Source organism: Lissotriton helveticus, chromosome 9 (genome assembly GCF_964261635.1).
Source record: "Lissotriton helveticus chromosome 9, aLisHel1.1, whole genome shotgun sequence".
Classification (NCBI taxonomy): Eukaryota; Metazoa; Chordata; class Amphibia; order Caudata; family Salamandridae; genus Lissotriton; species Lissotriton helveticus.
The window spans coordinates 1,002,972,765-1,002,989,796 of NC_136070.1; the positions used below are offsets into that span (position 1 = coordinate 1,002,972,765).

Genomic DNA, 17,032 nt, shown 5'->3' on the forward strand with positions numbered 1-17,032 from the left:
ATTATATAAGGTCGATAGTGATTTTGACAGTCTATCCATACAAGATTGGCTGCTTCCAATTCAGCTACCTTCTCTTTCTATAACTCATCGGGAAAGCCTGGAGGCAGAAATAACGCATCATGAAGTCTTTTAGATTGTAAAAAGGGTAAGGCTGCAGGGCCGGATGGCCTTCCTGCGGAAGTTTACAAGAAATTGGATGATATAATTATCCCCTTCATGGTTGAGATGTTTAATAAAATTTTGATAGAGGGAGCCCAACCACCTATCACATGGGGGGAATCAAATATTACCCTAATTTTAAAACCAGGCAAACCTCCTACAAAATGCGGGTCATATAGGCCGATATCCTTGTTGAACTCAGATTACAAGGTGTTCTCTAAGATATTGGCGGACAGACCAGGAGGGGTGGCAGGTGAGCTTTTACATACGGATCAAAAGGGCTTTGTAAAAGGTAGGAATTTGTCTGATTTGACTTATGATTTTAATGGTGCAATAGATTTTGCGTCCACTTTTTCTCTCCCCCTGGCGGCTATGACATTGGATGCAACTAAAGCATTTGAAAGGGTGAACTGGAAACACCTTATAGCGGTACTGGAGAAGCTGAACTTAGGGCCAAATTTCTGCCGGACCATCTGCCGTGTCTATAATGAGCCCTCAGCTAGTTTGGTGGTGAATGGTAGAACGACTAGACCATTTAAAATCAAAAGGGAACCAGACAGGGCTGCCCCCTCTCCCCACTTCTTTTTGACTTATATATATAGAGCCGTTTGCCCAGCGTCTTAGGGAAGAGCTAGCTATTACATCTTTTAAGAGCGGCTCATGGGAGAGGAAGGTGGCCCTGTATGCTGACGATATTCTTATTCTTTTGTTGGACCTGGAAAGCTCTTTTCCACGGGTGCTTGAACTAGCGAGAGATTTTGGCCGAGTTTCCGGTTATGATGTTAATGCCGATAAAACCGGGCTTATGTCATGGAATCTGTTGGGATGCCGATACCAAACCAAAAAAGAACTGCGTTACCTGGGGATCAAGATTGTTCCAGAAATAGATAAAATTGCAAAAGTCAATCTAGTTAATATCTTGAAAGAGGGTCAAGAACTCATGAAATCTTGGGTTCACCTCTCATTATCTATCTTGGGTAGAGTAAATCTAATAAAAATGACAATTTTGCCAAAGGTAACGTTTATATTTACCACCATTCCGTTGAATTTTGAGAAATCATTAATAGATAAATTCCAGCAATCTATTCATTCTCTAGTTTGGGCTTCCAAAGCTGTTAGAATATCATGGAGGAAGCTTAGACGTAGAAGGGAGAAAGGTGATTTGGCACTCCCTGATATTCAATACTATGCTTGGGCTTTTCAGCCAACATACTCCAGAATGCTTCAGGGAGAGGTAAAATGTTTTTAGCTATGCTAGAACGACTGGGGTTTATATCTGAAGGTTTTCTGTTTAAGTATGGGGACAAAAAGTTTTTCAAAAAAGTCAGACTGAAAGTTCTAAGTGGCGTAGCTCAAATATGGGCTAGGATCAAAAAATTAACAGGTCTTGAGTATTATTCAAGGCTAGCCCCAATGTGGGATAGTCCAGGAACTCCCAGTTGCTTAAAAGATCAGCTACATGTCCCTTTGAAAACCGCAGGGCTATTAACATGGAGGGACCTTGTGGTTGATGGATCTCTCTTACCGTGGGCCATGTTGAGCGATAAAGTGGAGGGAGGAATATCAAAGTTTAGGTATTTACGGTTATTAAGCTGGTCCCAGTGTTTGGGGAATCCGTTAGGCTGGGGGGATTCCCTGGAAGAACATCTGGCTAATAAGCCTGTATCCAAGAAGGAGATCTCTTTCTTCTATTGGGCTATTGAAGAGGCTATTGACGGCGAATTCAAGCTAGTCGAGGAGCTATGGGGGGAAGTCATCCCGGAGACAGATCTGGAGGACTTGTGGAAGACCTCTTATAACATACTCTTCTCAGTCGTGAAGCCAGCTTGTCTGAGGAGGAATCACTACTTCACAACACATAGAGCCTACTTTTCCTCGGTCAGGCTTTCAAAAATTTCTAAGGACCCACCAGCAAGGTGTAAAAAGTGCAATTTAGAAAGCGCCTTGGATGTGCATATGTTTTGGGCTTGTCCATCTCTCTCTAAATTTTAGAGGGAAGTTGGAGATTGTTTAACTTCTATCTTGGGACGTACAATACGAATTTCCCTGAAACATACCGTTCTTTGGTGTATTTAGAGACATCACTGGCCCCGATAGAGACTTTTTATTTTTTTGCCATCTTGCTGGCCAGGCGGGAAATATGTAGGAGATGGGTCGAGTCATCACCCCCAATGCAATCAGAGTGGTTATCCTCAGTATATAAAACCTCTAAAATAATCTGGCCCGATTGAAGAACTCTAAGAAGCGCGTCATTTGGAGCAGTCTGTTAAACTGGACTTTGGTCTAGAGTTTTTTTTTTGTCCCATGATTAAGCCTCAGTGTAACTCTCAGACTGTGCTGAAGAAGAGCTGTAACTCAGCAGGGCTTTGGCCTGTCTAGCTACCAGCTTCAGTTTCAAATTCTGGAGAGAGTCTAACCACCCTCCCCTCAACAACGGAAGGGCAGCAACTGGAGTGAAGTCGGCTTACGCCACTGGTAGGCAGGAGATGAAGGGCAGAGAGATCACCATACAGCCTACTTCTCTAATTTGAGCATCAGTGGCAGCCTTCTGATCTTCTGTTAGCTGAGGTTTGAGGCGAATGAGGGGAAAAAAACAGACTCCTCTACTGTAGCCGGCACTTTTTATGAGGGCATGCATGGATATCAACACGGTTAGATGCAGAAATTCAACCTCTAGGAGCATGTACGATCTATTTCATCATACTAAATGCAAGTGCACTATTGAATTAATAAAACACTGAGGCATAAAATGGACACTTTCTACACATGACATGGGAGCAGAAATCTCAGATAGGTCCAAAGAATCTGAACTTTGTCCTACTCTTAAGAGGCAGAATATGCCAATTACATTGATGCAAGCTGCGTAGGCGAGAGGCAGCCCCCAGATAATAATAATGCATAGGATTAAATGTGGAGCTGATACGATTATGTCTGCTGGTATATGATTGAGGATATGCACCCACTTAGAAGAAGTCTCATGCAATGAAAATCTAAACTACTTTAGGTTAATGTTGTTCAATATTAGTATGTAGTTAACCTCCAGCAGAGTGAGCCCAATGATTTTTGCAACAAATTTAATAGATGCCCCAATTCAGCATATCTGTTTTTTATAGATGTGCTTGCGAATCCAACAGTACTGTAACAACAACAAGGTGATGGATGGAACGCTTGACTTAATCTCGGCCACTGGGAATGGCTCGGGCTGCATCCCAATCCATCCAGCCCAAAACATTGTTATTTGCCCAACATGACAACTCAGTTTGGATTCAGCCATATACAAATCAGCAGTGACACGGCTCCTTATGGGAACAGTCTAGCCCAAACTGCCAAGCCAGGTCCTTACTGAACCGGAATACAAGCATCCTAGGAATGGTTGTGCCCTTATTTTAACTGTTAAGTGTGTTTTCTTAGAATGTTTTATGGACAAACGTCTAAGTAAACCTGTTTCAGAACTGCAACTCATGAGGACTCATCAACCAGGTTTAGCTTGATTCCAGTGCACGGTGAGTACAGGACTCAATTCTGGGCATACCCATCACATTTAGGGTATGAACTGCAACAACACCAAGGGAGTCCATGGAATGCTTCAATTAATCTCAGCCACTGGCAATCGCTCGGGTGCGGACATGTATTCACTTAGAAGAAGCATGCAATGAAAATGTTAACTATTTCAGATTGAAGTTGTTCAACTTTAGTATGTAGTTATCTCCAACAGCAATGGATAAAGCGAGCCCAATGATATTTGCAAAGCGCTAGGAATTTAATAGATGCCCCAATCCAGCATTTTCTTTTATATGATATGGATGTGCATGCCAATCCAACAGTACTGGCATAAGGTTGCAGACACTATATTGCAAGGGACCAGGACAAGGAACCAATATGACCCAAGATCTATTTATTAGAGTTACTCCCCAGAGCAAGGAGAAATAAGCAGGATAAAACATTGTATCTCTGACAACATGACACAGTGCCATAAGTAGTACGTTTCTACAATGTCTCAAAGATAGGGGCAATGGGAAGCAGTGAGGCCAAGTGGCTAATGCATAGCTGAAAATTGCACTTTAACCCATGCTTGGATACATTGGCCTTAAAAGGGCTCCCCAAGCAAAGTGTTCCTCTAGCTTAAAGGCTTTAATGTAAATTCTAAATATTATAGGGCACTCTCATCACCCCCGCCCCCATGCTAACATTTACATCTTACTGTCCTATAGTCTGCAGTTTTCACTTTATTTCATGCTAAAGTGATTAGATATGCCCATGCTTCCAACCCATTCTTCTTCTTTTGACCAGTATAATGTGGCAGACTCATATCCCTTTTTCACATTCCTATTAATAAGGCGCATGCCTTAGAAGTCTAAGACCTCCTGCATGACCTCTCTCTTGGCATACTCTTCCTCACCCAGCCCTGGCTTAATCCAGCATCTGCCACAATATTGAAACACATGAAGGATTGGCAAACTAGGAGGTAGACCCGTCATCATCTATAAACATCAAACTCAATTGCTCCATTTTGTAAGCCAACACTAGTGACTGCCTAGAACTCATAGCATTCAAACTAAACACCTCAAGGGCAACCAACCTTTAGTGGGGCCTTTATTTACTTGCCCTCATGACCAAGAACTCCTTTCTGCAAAACTCTCACAGACCTCATTGCTTTGCTAGTGTTTGCCTCCAGCTCCTTCATTCGTCTTGACAACCTCCACTTTCACCTTGATGACCACACTGACCTCAACACGACCAACCTTGTGCACAACCTGAGCATATTATGTCTGACCTAGCGAGTGATGGTCCATACACACAACCGGGTACCTCCTCGATCCTGTTGTCGCCAACATCTTTGACGTCAATGTGGATAAAAACACCACTTCAGCCTTCCCAGCCATCACTGAACAAAACATACCAGCATCTCCACGTGAAATTGGACCACAGAACTTCAGTCTCGATGCCCGCTCCACCACACTGCCCTGCCACACGCCATCATGAAATTCAACACATGGATCATCTGCGCAGACTCCCTGCTGCTGCTGAAAATCACCTTCTCATCTCAGATTAAAGCGACAGGCCAGCTGGTCCACAGAGGACCTCTGCCTAACAAGTGCCACTGTAAACAATGATGATGCCACACTCATGACAACACACGCAGAGATACTTATAAATCAACATTTCGGATCTGCCATCAACGACTTAGATCTATCAAGTGCTTAGCACTCACAAAACTGATTTGAAACAGCTCCAACTCCTCACAAGGAATTTTTGCCAGCTCCATGACCGTCCCCATCTGTTAGGAGGTCTGCAGCCAGCTCTCCTACTAATTCACCAACAAATCAACACCTTCTCTAACATATTTGCACCCCAGCCGGATCTCACCATCCTCACTATCCTCCTGTCTGATGGCAGGAACATCCTGGATACCACCCTGCCTGCCAGTCATCAACCCTCTGAATACCACCAACACCATGCGCTCCATACACTCGGGAGCCACCCTCAAATCTATGCTCTCACTGCATTCTCACCAAAAGTCTTGACCCCACATGCATAACCCTCATTCTCCTCATCGACTCTCACATCACCCCCACTTTCCCACACCCCTGGAAATTCGCTACCATTGTACCACTCCTGATAAAACCATTTCATCATGTGCTAATAAAGACAGACAGAACTGAGATGTACAAAAATAACGCCATGTGGCTTTTATAAAAAAAAAGAATCAACTGCTTATTTATCTATACTATCTATACTAATATAATGAAGAGAGAGCCCAAACCTTTGAGGCGGGTAATCTCAGGAACCACAGCACCAATCACAACACCCAATACAGCGTTGGAAAGGGCAGTTGCAGCAGAAGGACATAGGCTATGCAGACGCCCACCATATACATTTAAAAGGTAAAAGAACTGTGCCAGCAAAGTAGTCCCTTGTGGTCGTGTCTGCGTTGTGCTATGGGCGTGTGCTGGGGGCGTGACAAATGCTGGGGCGTGTGGTACGTCCCGCCCTTCATGCCATGTCTTATATCGTGTGCTGTGGGTGTGTGCTGGGGACGTGGGCGTGTGAGGGGCGCAGGATTACGGAAAACAAAAAGCAAGCGTTGTGCCCAATATTTCGTTGTTTTTTCTTCCCAGGTTCTGTACATTCCAGCTCCGGGTGTCCACCCTGCTCCCTTTAAAGACCCCTGCACCCCATAATCATAACCCACCCTTACTCTTTAAAATACCCCAACATCCTTAAACACTAACCCATCTTAACCCTATAAATATACCCTGTACCCCAAAACCCAAACCTATCCCTATACCCTAAAAATACCCCTGTACCCCAAAACCCAAACCTAGCCCTGAACCCTATAAATACCCCTGTACCTCAAAACCCATACCTACCCCTGAACCCTAAAAATACCCCTGTACCCAAAAACCCAAACTTAGCCCTGAACCCTAAAAATACCCCTGTACCCCAAAACCCAAACCTACCCTTGAACCCTAAAATACCCCTGTACCCCAAAACCCGAACCTAGCCCTGAACCCCTTAAAACAACCCTGTACCCTAAAACCCAAACCTACTCCTGAACCCTAAAAATACCCCTGTACCCCAAAACCCAAACCTAGCCCTGAACCATAAAAATAACCCTGTACCCCAAAACCCAAACCTACCCCTGAACCCTAAAAATACCCATATACCCCAAAACCCAAACCTAGCCCTGAACCCTAAAAATACCCCTGTACCCCAAAACCCATGCCTATCCCTAAACCTAAAACTACCCCTGTACCCCATAACCCAAAACTATATCGGAACCCTTAAAATATCCAAACACCCCAAAACATATACTTCAGTACCCCAAAACATATACCCCCATACCCATACTTACCATATCCAAACATTAAAAAAAAACATGCTTTTACCATTCATGCATTTACAACGAATTTCGCTGTAAATGTATGCGTGGTAAAAGCATATAAAATATAATGACATGCGTTATAATGGCATTGCGGAGGCATGGTACTTTCGTAATGAAAGTATGCGGAGTGATGGTATGCGGAAAGAAAGTTGCGGAATAATGGGTGTTTACCCTCCCCGGTAAGTACATTGGTGGCACGGCGGCCCACATCTCCAGCAACATACTCATATTTTTTTACCACCGATTTGAAAAATGCACAGGTCTCTCTCAATGATGGCCAGCACCGACATACACTTTTAGACACACCTCCCGCCACAAGTTATAGAATTTCGAACTTTAGAGCTGGGGAGCTACGTTCGAATCTCGGCATCAGCTCAACATCCTGTGATTCCAGGCAAATCGCTTTGTCTCCCCGTGCCTACCACAAATGAATGTGTTCTTCTGTAATGTAAATTGTTCTCATGCCATGTTGTCGAGTACGCGCTATATAATATTGCAAGGAAAAATAAAGTAGGGAAACTCGAGTTCACACACTACTGAACGCGCACTCTTAATTGCATCAACAGTGCACTCTGAATCGGAGCGTTTCACAGGCCTGTCACAGATAAGAAATGCTATCAAAACAAAATCCTACAAAACAATAAACTACTGGCCAGCAGCAATTCATACCCGGACAACGTCGGGATGGGCTGCTAGTAATATAATAAAGAGAGAGCCCAAACCTTTGAGGCGGGTAATCTCAGGAACCACAGCACCAATCACAACACCCAATACAGCGTTGGAAAGGGCAGTTTCAGCAGAAGGACATAGGCTATGCAGACGCCCACCATATCCATTTAAAAGGTAAAAGAACCGTGCCAGCAAAGTAGTCCCTTGTGGGCGTGTCTGCGTTGTGCTGTGGGCGTGTGCTGGGGGCGTGACAAACGCTGGGGGCGTGTGGTACGATCCGCCCTTCATGTCTTGTCTCATATCGTGTGCTGTGGGCATGTGCTGGGGGCGTGGTCGTGTCCGGGGCGTGGGATTACGGAAAAGAAAAAGCGACGGTTGTGCCCAATATTTAATTGTTTTTTTCTTCCCAGGTTCTGTACATTCCAGCTCTGGGTGTCCACCCTGCTCTATTTAAATACCCCTGCACCCCATAATCATAACCCACCCTTACTCCTTAAAATACCCTAACACCCTTAAACACTAACCCATCTTAACCCCTTATAAATATACCCTGTACCCCAAAACCCAAACCTATCCCTAAACCCTGAAAATACCCCTGTATCCCAAAACCCAAACCTAACCCTGAACCCTATAAATACCCCTGTACCTCAAAACCCAAACCTACCCCTGTACCCTAAAAATACCCCTGTACCCCAAAACACAAACCTAGCCCTGAACCCTTAAAATACCCCTGTACCCCAAACCTACCCCATAACCCTAAAAGTACCCCTGTACCCCAAAACCCAAACCTAGCCCTGACCCATAAAAATAACCCTGTACCCAAAAACCCAAACCTACCCCTAAACCCTAAAATACCCCTGTACCCCAAAACCCAAACCTAGCCCTGAACCCTAAAAATACCCCTATACCCCAAAACCCAAACCTAGCCCTGAACCCTAAAAATACCCCTGTTCCCCAAAACCCATACCTATCCCTAAACCCTGAAAATACCCCTGTACCCCAAAACCCAAACCTAACCCTGAACCCTATAAATACCCCTGTACCTCAAAACCCAAACCTACCCCTGTACCCTAAAAATACCCCTGTACCCCAAAACCCAAACCTAGCCCTGAACCCTTAAAATACCCCTGTACCCCAAACCCCAAACCTACCCCTGAACCCTAAAAGTACCCCTGTACCCCAAAACCCAAACCTAGCCCTGAACCATAAAAATAACCCTGTACCCCAAAACCCAAACCTACCCCTAAACCCTAAAATACCCCTGTACCCCAAAACCCAAACCTAGCCCTGAACCCTAAAAATACCCCTGTACCCCAAAACCCATACCTATCCCTAAACCCTAAAACTACCCCTGTACCCGTAACCCAAAACTATATCTGAACCCTTAAAATACCCAAACACCCCAAAACATATTCCTCAGTACCCAAAACCATATACCCCTATACCCATACCTACCTTATCCAAACATAAAAAAACATGCTTTTACCATTCATGCATTTACAACGAATTTTGTTGTAAATGTATGCGTGGTAAAAGCATATAAAATGTAATGCCATGAGTTATAATGGCATTGCGGAGTCATGGTACTTTCGTAATGAAAGTATGCGGAGTGATGGTATGCGGAAAGAAAGTTGCGGAATAATGGGTGTTTACCCTCCCCCGGTAAGTACATTGGTGGCACTGCGGCCCACATCTCCAGCAACATACTCATATTTATTCACCACCGATTTGAAAAATGCACAGGTCTCTCTCATTGATGGCCAGCACCGACATACACTTTTAGACACACCTCCCTCCACAAGTTCTAGAATTGCGAACTTTAGAGCTGGGGAGCTACGTTCGAATCTCGGCATCAGCTCAACATCCTGTGATTCCAGGCAAATTTCTTTGTCTCCCCGTGCCTACCACAAATGAATGTGTTCTTCTGTAATGTAAATTGTGCTCATGCCATGTTGTCGAGTTCGCGCTATATAATATTGCAAGGAAAAATAAAGTAGGGAAACTCGAGTTCACACACTACTGAATGCGCACTCTTAAGTGCATCAGCAGTGCACTGTGAATCGGAGCATTTCACAAGCCTGTCACAGATAAGAAATGCTATCAAAACGAAATCCTACAAAACAATATTCTACTGGCTGGCAGCAATTCATACCCGGACAACGTCGGGACGTGCTGCTAGTAATCCTATAAATACATAATATGTTAGAAAATAAAGCTTGTATAATATTAATATGCTGAAAAGCAAGCTTCTGATGCATCATGTTACAAAATTGTTTTCAGAGATAAGAAGGAAGCTAAATTTACATGTTGCTCTGAAGAAATCTCTCTCCTTCCAGTGTTCATAAAATGCATTCACAAAGGGTTCACAAGGTAAAGAAACGCTCACCTGTAACAAAAATAGAACTATTACAAGAAATCAGAATAATTTATATAATTAATCAATATTAATTACATAAATATGAACCAATAATTATGAAAAACATGCACGGTCCATCTCGAACGAGGCTATGGATTTCTGTACCTGCGTAGGCCTCTCAAACATTTTACAATAAATACAACTTTATAGAAGTATTACTTTGATTGAAAGTAATTCTCTCTGGAGTGGTTTTCAGAAGTGCCCACTTTCAGACTGTGAAGTAGAAGAGAAATGATCAGACGAACATACCCAGGCCCCACTCTTTCTCCCATCTGTAGCTGTTGTCTCATCTTGGTTGATTAGTGCTGCTTCTGGAGTATACCATAGCCCCTGAACAAGCAATACGCATTTCATTGAGAGAGCGCTCCCACATCTTCTTACCAACCCTAGTCATGGGGAGTGAGAGTTGACAGGCATCTGCTGACTTTATAGCTCACAATAGAAATATTTATGATAGAGAGGTATGTATGGGGCACAGTATAACAATGCAGTACTTTGTTGTAAGAACATCGGTGCATCTAATCAATACAGGAGATAAAATTATCGCCGCTTTATCGGCAGAAAACTGCCGATAAAGCGGCGATAATGGGCTTGATAATATGCTCTATGGAATTCCAATCGAAGCCCATGTTAGATGTCTTCACATCTGACATTGGCTTCGATTGGAATTCCATAGAGCATATTATCAAGCCCATTATCGCCCTTTTACTGGCAGTTTTCTGCCGATAAGGCGGCGATAATTTTATCTCCTGTCTTGATAATATGCCCCCTCATGCCTTACCATGGCAAAAATATTTCCATACACAGCAAACACCGTCATTCTTTCCATTAGGCAGTGCAAAGTTCCTAGGTTTTTTTCTATTCTATTTCCAAGTCTACTCAAATCTGTAAGTGACAGAATCTAAATTTGTCCTCAAAGAGACTCTGTTAACCAGTGGGGCTGGCGTCTTTGTAATGTTTCCCATTGTCTTTTCTAGCATAGTTGTAGCCTGAATATGTTGGTTCCCCTGGGGTGATGAGGAAGGCTGACGATGATAAAACACTGTGATGGTCATGTCAATCATGCTTCTGATTGGCTGCAGTGAATGTGTGAGATGGGGGTAAGATGCTGCACTCTTTTTTCACATTGATCCATGTATGAGACACACTTTATGTCATCATTTAGCATTTGGATGAGTTTGACAATGACTGTTTTTGGAGGCACTCCTGGGATTCCTAGAGAGGACAGAAGAGGCAGGTAACACTCATCGATCAATCTCCCGTAATTGTGAGTTTAAACTATTTCTTCTCCTAATAACTGCCTTCGATGCAAACTTTGACCAGGTTGTACTATGTTTAAAAGTCATGTGTCTGCACCCTGCTCCCTGTGTCAGTTTCTACACTTGTTAAAGCCCCCACTGATCTTTGCATCTACTCTGCCATCGTCTTACCATACCTTTGTTCTTCTTGAATTCCTTCAGCCATGTGTCCAGATGTTGGGATGGCCGGTGCCCAGTGGCTGTAGAATTCCCATGCAAGACAATCTGAGAAAAGAATCTGATTATAACCCAACATTTTTCTGCACTACTCTAGCCTCAATGTCCCACAATGGCCTGCACTATAGATATATCTCAGAAGGGCAATGCACTAGGGTAGTTATCACTGGATAAATGCCAGATTCACACAAGTGTGAGCTACACCAGCACAGTGCAGTGACTTAAAGGGTGAACATTGCTGCTGCTTCAGAGGTTTGCAGTACATGGTTTGATTGGCCATTCATGAGTGTACAAAGGTTTATTATGTCAACAGAGTCTAGGATCAGGACTTAAACAAAGAATGGAGTCAGAATATAGACATTGTTTTCGGTCAGAACTTACACAGTGCCCCAGGCTTGCTCTGATGACCTCCAGTATCTGCAGTGGTTTTGACACAAACTTGGGCAGATCATGGTTGCTGATGTTCTCCAAGACATGGATGACCAATCCAACCTTCTGTTCTGCAAGGGCAAGCCTATCAAGGCCCTGTGAGGAAGATGAACAGCACTTTGATAAGAATCTGGAACTGTGCGAATGTAACAGAAGACCTCTTCAGAAGGAGGTGTTTGAGTAGGGGGTCTGGTACTATTGGGCACTTGGATCAGGAGATGTCACTACTGCTTGGCAATGAACCCGTTGAGCAGAAATTCATGATCGGGTCTAGTTTCAATTCATTATAATAGGTTGTCTCGCTATACGTAGGAGTATATGTATATTTAAAGAGAAGAGTTCAGGTGAGACAGACCATATGACACAGAGCAATCCTTGACTGTGAGATGCATGGGGCGCCAGTGAGACATGGGACTGGCTTTCTATGTTAGATGATGTTTCACCTTGAAATGGAACACCAAGGGACTCTGCTGCATTGCCTTCCTGGAACATTTCCACAGGTTTGGATGCATCGTCTCCTCGTGGGACATGATGCAGAAACAATTAGAAACAGAACACTCGAGCTGTCTGGAGAGTTCTACAGAAACATAGCTAGCAATGGAGCTGGGATTATAAGAACAGTCTACATAAGCTGCTTCTCAGTGTGATCACTTAAGCAATTCTTCATAGAAAATGGCCTCTTATGGCTTGTACCTCGGATACACATGTAAGAATCTCTTCAGGTCAATATTATCTCCCCACACTTGAGGGACTTCCTATTCTTATGTGATCTGTTTAGGGGTATGAGATCACTCCATCTCTCTAAGATCTCCCGACACCAGTGATGGCTTTATTGCTTTTGTATTTCATTTAATGATATGCTTTGTTTTTTTTTTAGAATTTACGTCGCTGTGCTCTTCCCACTGCAAGTACCAGGTAACCATAGAAGAGTGATCAACAGCTAAATGAACTCCAAGCAATGCACACATCTTGTGCTTTTTTTTGTGCAGTCACTTCCACAGAACAATGTTTATAACTGAGCAGATCTACTATCTGCAGGTAGTGAGTGTACTCCATTGATTGGCAGTTATTTTAGACATGCTCAAAGTACTGCATTAGGTTAAAATATCCAATGACTTCTTGTTGTATTTAGGGATGACCTAACATGTGCTTTATCTTAAAGTGGCGGCTTCAGAGAGGTCTCCGACAGCAACATGACAGCTTCAAACTGGTCTCTGACAGAAAAGTGACAGCTACAGAAAGGGCTCCAACAGCAAGAGGTAGTCATCTACTTTACTATATGAACACACAATGAATTAGAGATAAGTACGATTCATATTTTTCTTCGTGAAGTAAAATAAGACCTGCGAACTTGAAGAGATGATAAATTTGCTTAGTTCACTCATATTTCTGGTTGCTAAGACTCAGTCCTACAGGGCAGACGGCTATCCCCATATTGGCTGTAGAAGCAACCAACAGCAGCAATCTGACAAACATTTAAACTTCATCAGTAACATGCTGATGCCGGCTCCTTCCATGATATTTCTACATGCATTGCTCCCTGTAACAGCACAGATATCCTCTCCCTCTAGTGTGACTCAGTAAGTCCATTTTATGGTGGCAGCAAACATATCTCTCTCTCCAGTTTAGCTCTACCTCTTAATCTGGGAGTGACATCACAGATATGTCTATTTCTCTGGTCTATCCTTGGGGCGTAACACAGGTCCCTGCAGCCTTTGTGGCGCTGGGGGGGGGTGAGGGGGGGACCTTCAAGAAGCCCCCGAACCATGCAGAGGGCCCCATTCAGCCCCAGGCCAATAACCGCAAGATATGGAAGACTCGGGGGCACTCACGACATTCTGCAGGGGGGTCTTGCATTACACCAACTGATGCTACATGTCACATCACAAGTATTTGTCTTATAATTATATCTCTATCTCTACCTCTCTTTCTGTCACTGACAGCAAAGGAGTACAACTGATATGCACATGGTGGACCCCTTCTGTTATTGCACAGATGAGCTAAAAAGCAATTATATGGAATGTACCTGTGTATGGGTTAGACTTTAGGTCTTCTTGTCTCTACTTCTCTCTCTGCTCCTATCCTCCTCTTGAGTGCCCCTTTCTCCTTAATTTCTCATATTTAATACCTGCAGTTTTCAAGAAAAAAAGGTAGATGCACTTTACTTTTTACCTTTGTTTTGAGGGGATACACCACAGAATGTCACAGTGATGATGACAGAGAAGAGAAAACGAGAGGAGGGCAGTGATTGGTGGAGGGAGGGAATCCCTAGAGTGAGCGCACCACAGGTAAATGGGAGAGGTGAGGATAGCTTCTGAAGGTAAAGTGCACTTGTGCTGCCCCACCTTTAGACTTCACGCACCTTCTGGATGGTCACTTGCCTGTCCAATCTTTTGTTTTCCTGATCTCAATAGCCACAGTGTGTGCTCTGAGCTGCAGTGCTGCTTATGTGTGTGACCGGGGTCAGAGCCTAAGTGGCTTTTTATTTTTAGGTCGCGCCTAGACACTGCAAGCTGTCAGGTGATCTATTGTATGTCCTTTTAACGGTCTGACCCATCCCACCGGTTTGGATGGGCTTAGGTCTGTGTCATTACAAAATCATAGCCTGGTTTTCAAAACACATAAATAAAGGGCATTGTCTTTTACAAAGTCAATAGCTCAAAGTCACAATGCAAGACCTATTGCATTGCAAATGCTTGTTTCGTTTATCCTGACATCAGTGAACGGTGCTATATGGAGTTGGGTGGTCTGAGGTACGTTTATTTCTAAGGGATTTAGTGGTATTCATTGGGAGAATGCATCTTATGCACTTCAAATATTCCCAGGGCAAAAGTCAAAGAAAAATAGTATCAGGACTGATTAGGATATTGAATTCACATTAACAAAACACAGAGTCTTCTTCCCAGAAAAGAGATTCAAAGATAACCTCTCACTAGGCCTCGCTCATATATAAAAGGCATGTTACCAGTGGGTAGGGGGATGTAGAGATATCCTGAGGCTGAGTTGCACACACATGCAGTAGTGTTGTTTAAGGTAAAAGGAGTAACCTCTTTAAGAATAGTGGGGGACTACACCCACGTCCATTCCGACAAGTGCACTGATTTTACCGTTTGCACAGAACAAGCGCAGCGGTGAGGAAAGAAAACCTATATTTCAACCTCTTTCTCTTGCTCTTTTTTCTCCCATTCTCGCTCTCTCTTTGTTTCTTACAGGTGTGAGCAACATTGATGCAAGTTCTAGCCCTCCCTTCCCCAGAACATTGCAGCCTCTACAGTACATGCTGTTTTGCAACCAGGCCGATACAGCCTACTTTCACAATGAAAACCGAGGCAGAAGCAATTAGCCATCCAACTGGCAGAACACAACAGCCCTGCCATCTATGCAACCTTTTAGGTCTCGCCTTGGCAGCTCTTCAAGACATGTTGTATCTACTCTGTTGGCTTACAGCCCGCCCATCGCTTTTAATTTTTTGCTTTGGCTCTCTTTGGCAAATGCTTGCTTCTGTGTGTTTAATGTTGGTTATATATCCCTCCTTTTTGTGTGTCGACCCCTCCCATGGAACATGTCCCTGTTACTTGTAGACTTGCCCTTTTGTGCATGTAGGTTTGCTGAAGCCCACTATTTAAAAAAAAAAAATCCTGCCCATGTTTTTGAAATGTTTGTTCTTCCTACTGTAAATGTTCACCCTTCCCTAATTCCTTGGTGCTAATAAACGTATGGATCAACATTTCTCATTTTCATTCCATTTCATATGTAGTTTACAAACAGCATTTTGTTGCCTTTTGCCATTGTTTTATTTAAATCTTTCAGATTGCCATGTTTAGTACTACTCATATATTAGATGTGTTTAATATTAATACCTTTATAATTTGGTAATGTGTCAGTTGAAATGAAAGGCAGTTATGTAACTCGTAATGTTTAAGTGATACGTTCCTATTTTAACTAAAGCTGTAGGCCTGAAATGCAACCTCTGCCAATTCTCGCTTTAAGACTAATGTTTTGAATTTCATGTGCTCTGTATAAGCTGTTCTTTCTCGCGTTTTGAATTGCAGGTGGAGAAGCATTCTTTTAGACAAAGTAATGTATTTGTTATAGCAGTTAGGCAAGGAGAGAAGAAGTTACATTCGTATGACTTGGAGGAGAAAAAGGACTGAAGTTGGTTTCACATGGGAGAAGACATGAGAACCAATGACGAATTGCTGCAAAAGATGTACATGGAGAACACCATGGAAAAGTACACTCATTGCTGTACCCAGTGGAAGGCGTGTGCAAAGTACACAATGGGAACTTTACCTGTAGATAACTGGTTGTTGGAATTAGGGATAGTGCCCAAATCTTCCTCGCCTTTGGGGAGGGAGCATCTCAGAACAAGCTTTTCCTCTTGCGATAGTGGCTTTATGCTGCTTGACCCATCTCAATAGTGGTGAGACTTCTTTGGAATACTCCACGACTGACACCTTTCCTCTTAGTCAGGAATGCTTGCTCACTAAAGTAGAGATACCACCTTAGTGATAGAGTAGGGATATATGTAAACACTTTCCGTTCACCAACCCTCGATGCGAGGACATTTTGACTCTTGCTTTTTGATACTTTGCATTCTCCCTACTTGAATTAATAGTTCTACCTATGTTGCACCATCTGAATTTGGCACGCAGATTTGGCTTCATGCTGTTTCCTTTATACTTCTATAACCTAGTATTGAGGTGTGTTTTTGTTCAGTTATTTTTACCTTGTAATAAACCTAAATAACCTTCCGAAATTGTCCTTTGTATCCAAAGTCATCATTTCTAAATTGACTGTGCTTTAATGATTTTTTCTCCTTCACACTTTCATGCTGCTAAAAAGATCCATCGGAGTGTGACTCTAAAAAGTTCCATAATTATTAGAATCAGCCCTTTCACATTTTATACTGTGGTTTAGATTTTCTAAATGTTTAACTCACAAACATTGTTGGAATTGAAATGAATTACTCTGTCTCCGCAATTATTGATGTTAGGA

At 43.1% G+C, this 17,032-nt stretch overlaps 1 protein-coding gene across 1 annotated transcript; it reads left to right on the forward strand.

Moving 5' to 3' along the window:
* The first annotated feature begins 531 nt into the window (after positions 1-531).
* On the forward strand, positions 532-15,708 carry LOC144783357 (uncharacterized). The gene is made up of 4 exons (XM_078662372.1): positions 532-676; positions 12,912-12,949; positions 13,197-13,293; positions 15,247-15,708. Exons 1-4 carry the CDS (start codon positions 532-534, stop codon positions 15,375-15,377), a joined length of 411 nt encoding a protein of 136 aa, XP_078518498.1. The 3' UTR covers positions 15,378-15,708.
* The last annotated feature ends 1,324 nt before the right edge of the window (positions 15,709-17,032 follow it).